Source organism: Amblyomma americanum, chromosome 1 (assembly GCF_052857255.1).
Source record: "Amblyomma americanum isolate KBUSLIRL-KWMA chromosome 1, ASM5285725v1, whole genome shotgun sequence".
NCBI classification, from domain to species: domain Eukaryota; kingdom Metazoa; phylum Arthropoda; class Arachnida; order Ixodida; family Ixodidae; genus Amblyomma; species Amblyomma americanum.
In genome coordinates, this window is record NC_135497.1 from 535,276,039 (window position 1) to 535,290,966 (window position 14,928).

At 44.4% G+C, this 14,928-nt stretch overlaps 1 protein-coding gene across 1 annotated transcript in view; it reads left to right on the top strand.

Moving 5' to 3' along the window:
* The window catches only part of LOC144129199 (hemicentin-1-like), a 266,934-nt gene extending 262,314 nt beyond the window's left edge, over positions 1–4,620 (top strand). Inside the window, exons 27-28 of the mRNA XM_077663184.1 lie at positions 1,075–1,207; positions 4,422–4,620. Of these exons, the coding sequence (XP_077519310.1) occupies positions 1,075–1,207; positions 4,422–4,620 (332 nt within the window). The remainder of the gene's footprint in view (positions 1–1,074; positions 1,208–4,421) is intronic.
* Positions 4,621–14,928: the final 10,308 nt, after the last annotated feature.

Below are 14,928 nucleotides of genomic sequence, written 5' to 3' on the forward strand. Positions count from 1 at the left end.
ATTAAACAAAAAGGCTTTTTCAGTTACAAGAACGCTTTTTTCGGCATAGCATTACCAGCGGTGCAGCCCATCAGAATGCAGGCAAAACGTTATAACTAGTAGGCTGGTTAACTAATATTGTAGTTAACTTTTTCACTCATAATGTTATTCTACTTAATTATTGAGAGGCGTGAAGCCCATCGTAATTGCATCTATATCAGTTTTTCGAATTTCGAAAACACATGTCACCCTCGGCGGTGTGGCCCAACAAGCGTTTGGCTATATCGAGGCAAAATACATGCGCTTTAGAGAACCTTGTTAGAAAAACGACCCCTCCGGAGCTCGTAGCTTGTCGAAATGGCCAAAGTTTGTTGGGCTACAGCGCCGAGAGTAACTGCTTTTTGGAAATTCTTAAAGCTAGTATGGCTACTGCTTATGGTGGGCTACACAATTCTAAAAAAAAGGAGACTAACGGTAACAGTAGAAAAGTTACCAATTCAATGTAAGCTAACCAGCCTACTAGTTAGCAAGTTCCAGCTCTATTCTGTGCGCACACCGCCGACAGTGCTATGCCTAAAAAAGCGTTCTTATAACTAAAAATGCCAATTTTTAAAAAGTGCAGAACACCATACGTGCAATACCCGTAATAAGCTGGCATTAAGACCTTTACATGTTAATTATACTTCAGAATGTGTTCGCTCGACTTTTGGCGCGGTTTTATGGCTAAAACGATATGTCTTAGCAATCTTTATTTTAGAGATGCCAGGTTGAGGCTTTGTTTCGTCGATTTTATACTTGCTGAGTGGTCTCAGTTACACACAAGAAAGCAAACAGAATCTTTTTCATATGATTTATATATATTAGATTTAATAATCTCCGGATAAATTCTGCATTGATGCAACCTATTTTAATTTTTTGATGATAGATGTTTCATTCAAAATAACCTTGCCGATATAAGTGATGCGGATTCCCAAGCGTGCAATTAGCATTGTTTGAGGCGTATGCAGTAATAATGTTGTCATTTGTGAAAAACAAGCAGCGAAGAGGCAAGGAATATAATTCGTGAAACTAACGCTTCCACCACTTTTATGGTAGTGCCGCCAACAATATCCGGGCCTGCCGTTGTTGACGTGAATACCGTGGAGAACCTGCCAATTACCATTTCATGTGACGTCGACTCCCTGCCTCTAGCGACGGTCTACTGGACCAAGAACAGCTTGCCATATATGTAAGTGCGATTTTTATTCATCTGTAAGGGATGTCATTTGTACTTGGCAACAGCATGAGGTCTTTAGGCAGTTGTAGTAGGCGGGGCAATTTTCAGGCTTGAACAAACCTACGTTATTTCAATGGTTTGCACACTATGAATATAGTTTTGTTCTCTTGCGAAGGTATCGCCAACAAAAATATCATTGCTATTCACTAGCTAGCGCTTTAGTGATGTCGATACGTGCTTTTGGTTCGTAAGGGATATATGCGGGCATACTTGCAGTGAATCGTATTTGTATGTTAATTATGGCTCTCTGTCTTTTGGTGTCTACTTATGCAATTTGCGACCCTTGTTTATCAGATTTATCTTGGGTAGACTACATTTTACGCTACCTCTGGCGCTTACGGTACGATTTGTGTCCGCATCGAATATTGACCGGAAACAAAGGAAATTCAATTTTTGTTGTGAACTGGGATTTTCGTGAAGATTATAATTTTCTGTTTCTATTACGAGAATTCCTACTATCACTGTGTCAGAAAGAAACGTCCAAATTACTAAAGTGACGCGTTAGGTACTATGCCGAAAACTCACGGGCCGTATTCTGTAACGACCCGTCTTCTTTCCATTCCATTTGACCCTTTGCCACTGATCGCTACTTCCATTGCCGTTGGACGTTAAGCACACGTCACACTTGTCGTGACAGAAACATCCATGGCGCTGCCTCCTAGCACAAGCGCGTCTCGAGCCCCCGTGTGGCACTGGCCGATCAGCGCCGATGCCCACCAGTGACGTAGCACGACGAGCGTTTGACGCGTCTCACAGTCTTTATCGCCACTAATCCAGTGTCTACAAAGAAACTGGTAGTCTTCATTTTTGCGACGACCTGTAGGAGCGTGCTTATTGTGACACAGCTGAACTGAATGCGGCGGCACGAGGCTGGCTGACGGCGGCGCCGCGACGAGATGAGATGAGTCGGTGATTAGGCGTTCGCTTTCTTACTTGCTGTTGCTTTCGTTACATTGACTTCACGACCAAATTGGATGGAAAGTGAAATATATCGTTACAGATTGCTCCCCCAGTATGTAATTAATATATTATGGAAAAAAATCATTGAGATGTCAGTCTTTTTTGTATCACAGCATGCTGCTCTTTGTGCATATTGAAGGGATGTTTGCATCAGTGAAAGGCTTGGAAATTACAGCCAAAGTTATTTTCCTTACATTTCATGCGAGTTCATTCAAAAACGCAGAAATTATGTCCTCCTTCAAAAGTCAATCAAGGCCTCCATGTCTTGTTCTTAAGGTTTGGACTGAACTCAATGTACACTGCGTTACGAGGAGCTGGCAGGAGATAGAGAAATTCTCTTGAAATATGTGCTCTGCGCGGCAGTCCACCACAGGCTGTTGATCCTGCGTGTGGAGCAGTGGCCTCCTGCGTAGCCACCGGTCAAGTGCGTGCTTGCGTAACAAAACCTGTAATGTTTTACGCAACGCTAATGTTGTCCAGACATTAACGCTTAACTGCGGGCTGCGGCGGCAATAGTCAATCAAAATAGGAAAGAACGCCAACCCTGTGTACACTCCCAATTTCTTCACTGCTTTCCTTCGGCCCCGACTTGCATTGGCAGTGGACGTAGTTGGTGAACAAAAAATGCTTGCTCCAAGAACAAGCTTACGCAGCAGCGCACTTTGTGAATGAAATGCGGACAGATAGAAACCCTGCCGTTAATGCTTATATTCTCGGGCCCGGAACGAAGTACAGCGCCTGGCCAACCAACTGTGTACATAATCTTAGGAGGCTGGGCTTTTGGATGGTTCGGGCAAAGGTGTGTTAACTGAATGGCACACGATGTAGAGATTTTACAAGTTTGGCCAGTACATTGCTTCAGCACCCACATGTTCACGAACATCGGGAGCGTTCATCGCCACTTGAGAAACAAGCGCGCCGTCAGTACGAAACTACTGCTCGCTTTTGCGCAGCATGACCTGAATGAAAGCGGCGACACGAAATTTTTTACCCAACTGGAAAGTGAGAAACAAAATGCAGAAATGGAAACGAAATAACAAAGGCATGCAGGGGATGGTAAACGTTCCCATATATTTTTATAAATCGTTCGACTGAGAGCACATTTAATGCACTGTAAACAGGTCCAGTCAGACGATGCATAATCGTTGCTCTGAATTTGCGGTTCGACCTACCGGTCTGCGTGATTACACATTTTTCGACGTTTGTGCACCGCTGAGTGCTGGCGGGAGCGGAGTAGGCGAGAATCCGTATATCTTTCAGTGAACTGGCTTGTATCGCTCGTAGTATCAACAGCCCTACGCAAACGGCTGGAGGGACTGACTTTCAGCTTCATTGCGGGTATCGCCGCCAACATTGCCGCGATTAGACGTGGATTTCTTTCGGACACATAGCTCGCTGTTTTCTCCAGAATAAGCAGTTTGCCAATACGAGCTGGCTTTGTCGTAAGCTCTGCGATCTAAACTGTCCCAGTCGCCACGGCCAAGCAGGAAGGGAGAGCATTCATGAGAAGCAGTGCTCCTCGAAGCCGTAGATATTCGACCGCTTTTCCCTGTTTTGAGTTTCAACATATTTCGCTTTCGTTTTTCCATCATGCAACAGCGTGCTACGTTTACCGTGTACAGGCAACCAGCTACAAAACCACACACCTAAACTGCGAACATGGCACCCACCGATGCTGATCGCTCCGTCGAAACACGATCGCCGGGTTTCAGTTGGTTGTTGCAGGCGCTAATGGCGCAGCACACATGAGGGCGAACACAAGGCCAACCTCCACGCACAGTTTGTAGGCTTGACAGGAATAAAATGGGCTTATCGCACTTCCAGAGAACGGACAGTGCTGCATTTGCAGCCTATGCGCTGTAAATTATCAGCCCATGGTGGCGTAGGTGGTAGACCGTGCTGGGGTAAAACAGAAATGGCGGCACCGACCTGTCGATACCAAAATCATGTATAGCTCGTTCGTGGAAATCGCAACTAAAGCAACATTGGGAACAACTAGAAATCAGCGTTTATAACTACGAGGTAAAAAAAAGGTCAGAGCATTTTGCCACTGTTAAAACCTGAATACTGTTTCAAACAATGAGCTGAATAGTTTTGGAAGTTGTTAAGAAAGAAGTATATACACGTTATCTTCAATAGACCCACGCGGCAAGCTTCGGATGACCACTATTTAATGCTGTAAGCTTTACCACGCGTGTTTTCGCAGCATACAAAACTCGGAGAGCGATGTCACCTCGAAGTACGGCGCAAGGGTGCTCTCCTTTCCGGCCGTCCAGTCATCAGATCGCGGCATCTATTCCTGCATTGCTGAAAACGAGGCTGGCCTGGCGGAGAAGATGTTTCGCATTGAAGTTCAAGGCAAGTCGACCAATATCAGTGCTGACCATTATGTTAGCACTGCGTAAACAACAGTTATCGCATTCATGTATGGCAAGTCGTGGGATTACATTTAGTTCCAGGGTGAGTTTACCTAGTTCCCTAGCTAGAATGTTATTAACGAATGCGTCCAACGCATCTCGAATCATCGGGGTGTCTATAAGCAAGAAAAGATTAAAAATAAAAAATTTCACAGACAATGCATTCTGAAGCTGCTCAAGGCGGTGACAGAAAACTGGTAGCCTCTGAACCATAAATAATACCCAATTACCTGGAGCAAACAATTGATGCAGAGGCACCGCCCCATGATATTTGTTAAATCTAAGCGTATGAAAATGAAGGACATTTCAATTGTAGCTCTTTTTTTCGCGGTCAACAAAAAAGAGAGCACATTTTTTGTTGAGGTAGAGAAACTTTTCGATAAAGCAATATTCTTCTACAGAGCGACACGTATACCCGCTTTCACTAGCGCATTCACCATGTGCTCGAATAGCGTGCGGCACTCCAAGAGTGAACAGATTTCGCTCAAGCGCCTAACAGAGTCCTCTCCTCAAATCAAGCCATCAGTGCGTTGGTTGCCGGCCCGCAATTTGACAATACTCCAGAAACAGATATGGGCTGGGAGAACACATGCTTTACTCTTGATGTCGCTGATAGAATAATATCTCTCGAGAGGCCCCCACAATGCTTCATTCAAGCATTTTTTTTTCTTTTCTAAGTTCCCCGCAGGGGGGCGCCTGCAGCTTGCAGGCGTCGCGACGGTGAGTGGCGACACCGCGGGTTCCCGAGCATCCGCAGGGACATCCCCGCAAGGGGATGATGGTGAACTGTGCATCACCACGGACCCGAGCACCCGCGCCTCGCCGTGCGTGGCATCGCCGTGTCCGGGGAAAAGGGGATCCTGGTGGTTGAGCCGATGCCGAGCGTTTGGACCCTTAAGGCCCCTTGGCAAAGGCAACACACCACTTTGGCCCCAGCTTCCTGCAGACGGCACCTCCGGCCTGACCCGACCGGGGGGAATCGGCAGTCGCCTTTTCCTATCATCCTCTCCATCTTTCACTTTCCTATCTCTGTCTCACAACTCTCCTATATCCTACTCACTCCTTGGTTTTTCCTGTTTTCCTGGCGGCGAGGGTTAACCTTGTGTGACCAACTACCCTGAGTTGAGTCATATTTGGTTATAGTTGAGGTGTACAGCTGGCGTGGGCAGGACTTGCGTTCAAGTTCCAGTCCCGTCCCCTTGTTGGACTCCATGGTGGGTGGCTGGCACCATGACTGAAAAACTTCATTTTTTATGGCTCCCCCACTTTCAAAACCCGATCGCTCTCTCAAGAGAGGGCGGAACGAAGCAGCAGACTTTTTTTCAAAAAAGAAACCGACATTGACATTCACCAAGTTCTATGTTATCCACAGCGAAAGTAATGAAAAACAAGCAAGAATAATTTCTCCGTTCCTTGTATCTAAATGCCTAACAGATACCCTGGGCCCTGGCTACAAGGTGTCTAAAATGGCCAGCGGAGACTTATTGTTAGAACTCCTTGACAACACCCAGAACTCGAAAATCGCAAACATTGCATCCATCGGAGAAATCCCAGTTTCAATAACAGCGCACCGATCCCTAAACTCAGTTCGTGGTGTCATCTCTGAAAACGACTTCATACACCTAACCGAGAAAGAATTGTTGGAAGGCCTGTCTGACCAAAATGTCACAGATGTATACAGAATCAAAATCCGGAAAGACAATAAAGAAATAGAGACAAAACACTTGGTTCTAACATTCAAAACAAGTACATTACCAGAAACCATCGATGTAGGATACTTGAAAGTAAATGTCAGACACTACATTCCAAACCCACGAAGATGCTTCAACTGTCAAAGGTTTGGCCACGGCTCACAGAGCTGCCGCGGCCGCAAAACGTGCGCAAAATGTGCTTCCAAGGATCACGTTTCTGAGGAATGCGACGCAGCCCTGCGCTGCGCTAACTGCGAAGGAGAACATGCAGCATACTCCAGGGCCTGTCCGTCCTGGAAGAAGGAAAAAGAGATTATCATGATAAAAACCAAGGAAAACATTTCATTTAGAGAAGCAAGAAGGCGATTTGCCGTTACCAACCAGTTCTCCTTCACAGCAAAATCCAGCTTTGCTGATGTGGTGCGCAGGGGCGGTGCACCACACAGCACCCCGGTCGCTGCCGAGGCCACTTCCATCGAGCCAATGGCAGGACCATTCACGCCCCAGGCAGGGTCAGCGAAAGCTGTCCTGCCAGTGTCAAAGCAGGGAGCGCCGGTCCATGCGTCGGCATCCCGCAGGACTTCCCCCTACCGGGGGAGGACTGAAAGCCACAAACCCGCGGCTTCCCCGCGGTCCTCCAGCGCCTCTCGTGAGGCGATGGATATAACTGGCACTCCGCCTCCACTACAGAGGCGGAACAGCTCTCTTGAGCGGAAAAAAGACAGGCCCCTAATAACGGGCCCACCACATAAGTAAATCCCCTTTTATTTCCTCTCAAAAACATAAACATGGCTTTTTTAATCCATTGGAATTGTAGAGGACTTATGCGGAATTACAGCGACATAACACATATTTTAGGGTCAATGTTACCCACAGCTTTATGTCTTCAGGAGACCAATCTTGGTCCACAACATGTACATATCCTGAAACATTATAAAACTTTTAGACGCGATCGAGAGCAGGCAAATCGGCTATCGGGAGGTGTCGCGATAGTCGTTCAAAGCGGTGTCCCTGCTCAAGAAATTAAACTCAACACAAAACTTGAGGCGGTTGCAGTCAGTATCGTCAGCTACAAAACACTAACAATCTGTTCCGTATAAATTCCTCCACAATTTACGTTAACACTCCATGATCTACAGCAACTGATCAGAGAACTTCCGGAGCCATATCTGTTACTTGGGGATTTTAATGCTCACTCTTCCCTGTGGGGAAGCGAACGCTGTGACGCTAGAGGTCAAATAATCGAAGATTTTATCCTGACGAATAATGTATGTCTTTTAAATACGAAAAAGGCCACATACTGTTCCCCAACGTCTGGGAAAATGAGCAGTTTAGACCTGTCTTTTTGTTCACCTTCTGTTTTTAGTGATTTTAAGTGGGACGTTTTAGACAACCCGTTTGGGAGTGATCACCTACCAGTTTTTATAAGCCTATCATCCTCACCTGCAGTCATCCCGACCAAACCACGGCGATGGAAGCTACATCTAGCTGATTGGGCGTTGTTTAGAGAAAAGGCCAGATTAGAGGACATTTACTCAGAAACACTTAGCATAGATGAAATCAATGAAATTCTTACAAAGCGTATCATCGATGCTGCACGGCTAGCTATTCCCCTGTCCACAGGCGAGGTGCGCCAGAACCACAAGGTATGGTGGACGCGAGAATGTTGTGAAGCCAAAAAACAACAAAATAAGGCCTGGGGTGTATTTCGTAGGTATCCTACTCACGAAAATCTAATAGCTTTCAAAAAGGCAAAAGCTAAAGCCCGATATATACGGCGGAACGCGGAAAAAATGTCTTGGCAAAATTATGTGTCGTCCATAAACAGCTCGGTAACATCAAAAAAACTGTGGGAGCAGGTCAGAAAAGTAAATGGCAGCTATTCCCCATTCACCCTTCCTCTGCTGACGGATCCTGGAATTCAGACAAGTATTAAAGAACAAGCAGACATTTTGGGGCAACATTTTTTTATAGTTTCTAGTTCTTCCCACTATACACAGTCATTCTTAAAATACAAAAACACAACCGAAAAACAAAGACTCCCTACGGCAGGCAGCACAAACGAGCCTTGCAATAATTTGATTACACTTCAAGAAATACAGAGAGTACTGTCTATAGGTAAACAAACTGCACCAGGCCCCGACGAAATTCATTATGAAATGCTATCCCATCTATCTGAGCAATCTGTAGAAGTTCTGTTAAAATTTTTTAACAAAATATGGGTAGCAGGGAAAATACCAGCTGCTTGGAAAAAAGCCATTATTGTTCCATTTCTAAAACCAGGAAAGCCACCAACCTCCCCTAACAGTTACAGGCCTATAACCCTTACAAGCTGTCTTGCCAAATCTTTTGAGAGTGTTATAAATATTAGATTAATGTTTATTCTAGAATCCCGAGAGATTCTTGATGTCCACCAATGTGGTTTTAAAAAAACATGTTCCACAGTCGACCATTTAATCCGCCTGGAAAACACAATCCGAGAGGCCTTTATACACAGACAACACTGCCTTTCAGTTTTTTTCGATATGGAGAAGGCATATGACACGACCTGGAGGTTCGGGATTCTTCGTGACCTGGCAGAGCTTGGTATCCGCGGGAGGATGCTGAAATATTTGAGCGACTTTTTATCCAACCGTTCTTTCCAAGTTCGTCTCGGCGCAACCCTCTCAAATTATTTTACTCAGGAAAACGGCGTTCCTCAGGGATGCATTTTAAGTACTACATTGTTCATAGTAAAAATGAATTCTTTAATCAGTATAATTCCACAGTCCATTATGTACTCGGTCTACGTTGATGACCTTCAAATTGCATGCACATCTTCTAGCCTGGCAACTTGTGAGAGACAACTACAACTCACAATAAACAAATTAGCACTTTGGGCAGACAGAAATGGATTTAGATTTTCTCCACAGAAAACTGTGGCGGTTCTTTTCTCGCTGCAGAGAGGACTGCAGATTAATCCCACCCTCCACTTGAACGACACCACACTTCCAGTAAAACAAGAACACAAATTTTTAGGCTTAACTTTTGACAAAAAGCTAACGTTTCTACCACATATAAACACCCTAAAAAAGAAAGCCACCCAATCCCTGAATATACTTAAAGTACTCTCACGGAAGCGTTGGGGATCCGATAGGAGGTGCCTATTGCACATCTATCGCTCTCTAGTACGCTCTTCGTTAGACTATGGATCCATAGTGTATGGGTCTGCGAGGCCATCATACCTTAAAAAGCTAGATCCAGTACAAAACCTCGGGTTGCGCCTTTCAATTGGTGCTTACAGAACATCACCCATAAATAGCCTTCACGTAGAAGCAAATGAACCGACCCTCACCAACCGGAGAACAATGCTTACCTGTGCATACGTACTGAAAATAAAGTCGCTACCGAGACATCTTTGTTACACCATAGTTACAAAATGCCCATCCAGAACACTGTTCACCAACAAACCTCAAGCTGTAAAACCATTGCTCCTCCGCTTTGAAGAAATATGCCAAGAAATAAACATACTAGATGCACTTCCTGATGTTGCCCAGAGACCCGATAGGTTGCCACCTTGGTACTTGTTTCCTGGTGTATGCGATTTCGCACTGACACACATTCAAAAAAGACATACCCCACTGGAACATATACAGCAAGAGTTTCTTGGAGTAAGTGAAAAATACAAGAATTGCACAGATTTCTACACAGATGGATCTAAGACAGCACTCTATGTAGGGAGCGCGATAGTGCAAGGGAAATGGGAAAAAGTAGTCAGGCTGCCTCAGTGCGCTTCAATATTTACAGCAGAATGCTACGCCATTGCTCTAGCTGTAGAACAAATATTGAAGAAAAACATACAGAACAGTGTTATCTACAGTGACTCCCTCAGCGTAATTACAGCAATAAACCCCAGAAATGCAACTGAACCCTTAATAGGAAACATAATACATAATGTAATACGAGCTGACTCGCAAGGACTTACAATAAAGTTTTGCTGGGTTCCCAGTCACGTGGGCATCAGCGGAAATGAGAGGGCTGATGCAAGCGCCGCACTTGCCCTTAACGCAAAAATAAAACCAATAAACATACCGCATAAGGACTGCATCAAGTCAGTCCAGAATAAATTGAGAGAAAAATGGCAGGCCTCTTGGGACAACGAGGTTAACAACAAGTTGCACTTTGTAAAACCTGTCCTGGGTGAATGGAAGACCTGTAGGCACCAGGAACGATTTATTGAAGTAATTTTATGTCGTCTCCGCATTGGACATACACACATTACACATAACTTCTTACTAACGAAACAAGATAAACCTCGTTGTGAAAGATGTGGAGACGAACTAACAATAAACCATATTTTATTCTCGTGTGCAAAACTCGAAAAACTAAGAAATAAGCACTTTACGAAGTTTTATAATGAATACATTCCTTTACACCCAGCGCTGCTTTTAGGCGAAAATGCCATTGTTAACATATCTTCCGTTTTTAGCTTTTTAAAAGAGGCAGATGTTCTTCAGAGACTGTAAACTTTGATCCACAGCTTTGCTTTAAAATATGATGCATTTGAGCCATTTTCTCATTCCATGAGAAGAGGGCTGAGGTGGTTATTTGAATGGTTGGGAGCCTCAGGATCCTTGCCCAGCCAAGGATGGCTACTGAGGTTATCTGACCTTCTTGAAAGCATTTATTTTTAGCCATTTATAAAATTTCTTCTTCCTCTTATTACTACCAGAACGAAATAGCAATTTAAGTCCTCTACACAACCATGTTTCCTCCCACCTACAGAAAAGTGTTCATATACCTTGAGCATGGCGTATGATAGCCTTAGCTGCTTATGTGCCATTAAACCCAACACAACACACACTCTTTTCTAAGTCTGTGTACGAATTGTAAACTTTCGCTAGTTAGGGTTCTGCTCCAATTACTGTGCCGAAGCGCCTAGACACAATCCAAGACTCTGCAGTCACGCTAGCTACCAAAGTGATTCGTCTCGACTGTGTGGGTATTTTGCACATATGTGCCCACTTACCGAAATGATAGGTCGAGTTTTGTCACATTTTGTTCTTATTTCTTTTTGTTTACGAGGGAAATGTTTAGTTTTATAATAATCTTTCAAGGAAGTTTTGCTTCACAAAGCAGTACAGTCTAGAAAAAGAGATGTGTAAAAATTTCAGAACAAACACTCTGCGAATTAAGCATTTTTATATAATTAAGCTATACCTTAAAAATCACGACAATACTAGCAGTATAATATATGATATTATAACATCAATATATGTGATATAAATAATATAAATAAAAGGCGGCGTCTATGGCCTCATTGGTGCATTCGTGGAGGGCCGCGACTTTCAACAATTGTTTTTTCATTTCTTGATGCTTTTACATAAAATTTTTTTAACACACTAGAAATAATTTTATGATTACTATATGAAAACTTCCTTGGTATATCTCTAGAAAATATTGTTTCATTATATGTTCTCCCCTGAATCGTGTCAAACGCCGACGACTTAAGATATGGCAGAATCTCCCTTAGCATTTATTGCATTTCTACTTGCGTGCTAGAGGTCAAGGCATTCTTAGAATGATTTTTCGTAAAGCGCAAATTTTTGTTCTCAATCTTTCGCCATGCAGTGTCTGTCGCCATGCGGTGTGAAAAAAAATGATACAAAAAATTGAAAATTCGAAGTTCCGAACAGAAACGATCGGTTGACCTGCACTATGGTCCTTGAAGTTCACCATTACAAAGGGATCAGAATATATAAAACACTCGCGAAGAAAGTTTCTTCGCCAAGGAGAGTATGCAGGCAGAAAATTGTATTGGACAAAAGCGGCCATTCTTCGAGTATTTTGCCGCCATGCGCAGTGGCCGCGAGTCCCGAAACAATTTTTAAGAATACTTCCCGGTCAATTTCAGCAAAGCAATTTCGGGACAGCATAAAAAAGCAGGCATACAAAGCATTACAACAATTTAAAAGAAAATAAAAATCTTGGCCACTTTTTACGATTTTAAAGGCGCGATCCCCGGTAAGTACATGGTCAAAGAAAAAGAATATGAATGTAGAATTAAAGAATCACCGGAGCTTTATTATTTAAAATGTTTTGATACAGAAGCAGTCTAGGCTTTAATATTGTTGGAGGTTTTAGTCTATGGAAATACTGCCATTTATGGTGCAAAATTGCTCTTGTTTTTCTTACCTAGACGCGAATACTACCTCGGTACCTCTCGCGTCTTTTGCATCTTCGATGCCCCTGTCCCATTCCTCCAGTCAGACTTTACTTCATTTTATTACCTTAAGAACCCCGCTTTGGAGTATTACATAAAGGGTAAGGGCAGAAAAATTACCACATTATGAATGGTTATATGCGACCGTGTCAGTGAAGCTGAACCCCCCCCCCCCCCCCCCCCCCCCCCCCCCTTTCAGTGCACCTTCTCCGCGGGGCTAAACAGACCACAGAATCTCAGGCAGCACATTCTCTACGCCGACGCGACTGCTTCGATGTCCCTACAACCGCACTTGGAGTGCATTCAGCGCGGACGAAATCGGGTGCGCAGGAGCTTCCGTCGCAAAGCCACCCACATGTTTGTGCGAGACCGAATATTCATAGAAGACTATAATAGAGAGAGACGGGCTAGTTGGTGACTATTAGTAGAGTGCATCCGCGCACTGTCCTGTTGGTTTCTTCCTCGTCCCTTGCCTTTTTTTGCGCGGTTTCAAGATGCACTCTATTCATAGACACAGGGTTTAGATGCATACCTGCAGGCAGAAAAAAAAACATTATTCGTTGTAAAGTGTATTTTTCGACCATAGATCTGCTAACGAAAGCTATATTTGAGTTTAGAGAAGGTGCTTAAGCCATCATCTTGACAAGTAACTTATACATCAGTGCCAGTAGGGTTGCGCAAACTTTATCACTTGCATGCTGGAGCAACGGCAGTGTGATGAGGTGCAGGATTTCCTGCTAGTGTTGCGATGTCTTCTCATGAATGCGAAAGATTCGTGCGCAGCCTGAGGACATGGAACGTGCTTATCACGGATCCCACATAGCAGAGGTGTAAGCTAGAACAGCTTGCACATTTGATTTGTACAATGATACCTTTGCCTACAGTGGCAACTTTCTTGCATTTCTGCGCGAGAATACTAGAACACGGCATGCTTTACTGGTGATATGATCAATGTGCGGGCGCCAAGACAGGTGAGGGGTGAAATATACACCAAGATGTTTGTGCTCTTGAACGCTTAGTTGAGTTTACAGTCTAACGGAAGTCACGAGGAGTTCGTTTCCACGAAAAGCACTTATGACCGTTTTTTTATGGTGATAAGCATGCACTTCTTGGCGCACCAATGAGTTAGTTTGATGAGGTTATTTTTTAAGCACTGCAGTCGTGGGTGCTGTGAATTACTCTGTACAGAACACAATCATCAGCAAATAACCTCATTTGTGATGAAATACCAGAGCAGATGTCATTTATGCAGGTAAGGAACAAAAGCAGTGCCATAACATAAGCTTCACGGGATGTTTTGCCGTTAAGCACCAATTTGATCTTCTTAAATTTAGATGCTCTTTATCCAGCTCACAACCGTTTTCAGTACATTATACATTTCTATTTTTTCTACCAACAGAGAGTGAGGGACCACATCGAACGACTTCATAAAATCTAGAAATAAACACTCAGTAGAGAAACCCTTATATAAAGCACCTGCCAAATCATGTCAGTTCAAGCAATTTAGTTGTATAGTTAAAGTCACTGCGAAATGCATGCTGCTGGGGACTAAGGAAACAGTGCGCGTTCATATGGCTCATAATATTAGTAAAAAGCAGATACTCATGCAACGCTGGTAAGTGAGATAGGCCGGTAATTTAAAACACTACTTCGCGGTCCTCCCGTACGCGCAGGGACAACATTGGCAAGTTTCCAACCAACTGGCAAGGAAATTTCTTCTGAAGATTATGGGGGGGACAGACTTCCATCCCGCGCACTCCCACACCGCGGATGCAGCGTTTCTGCTCGCTAAAGGTGGATCCGCACGACGGACCGAATCGCAGACCTCGCGGAACGAATCCGTGACGTCATGGTCCGTCCGCGGGCTAAAAGCATTCACACGACAGACGTGAATAGCAGACGACAGAGCGGACGGAAACGGAAGGAGCAGCCAAGCTCTCGACACCAGGTTGGCTGCGAACGGCAGCTGAGAACTGGTTCGAGAGTAGTCGTCAAAATGGAGGTGCAGCGGAAGCGTCAGTTGGCAGCGATCGCTGCAGTGGTAATCGAATTAGACCAGCTCGATGATGATTCTGATAATTACTGCGCAAAACGCAGTTGCTGGCAAAGGAACTGGATTGCCAGAAAGGAGCTTGGGTTGCAAAACCAGTTGTACGAGGAGCTTCTGGAAGCAGATCGAGCCGAATACCGCCGGCTGCTCCGTGTGAACGAAGAACAATTTCTGCAGCTGTTGTCACGCGTGGGTCCACGGATTGAAAGACAAGATACTGTCATGAGGAAAGCCATTCCCGCGAAGACACGGCTGCAGGTGACACTACGGTACCTTGCCTCAGGTGAGCGTCGTACTTTTCTGTGTAGGTGCTTGTAGCGACAGTTTTTTTCTTTGTTTGGGGGCAGCTGAAG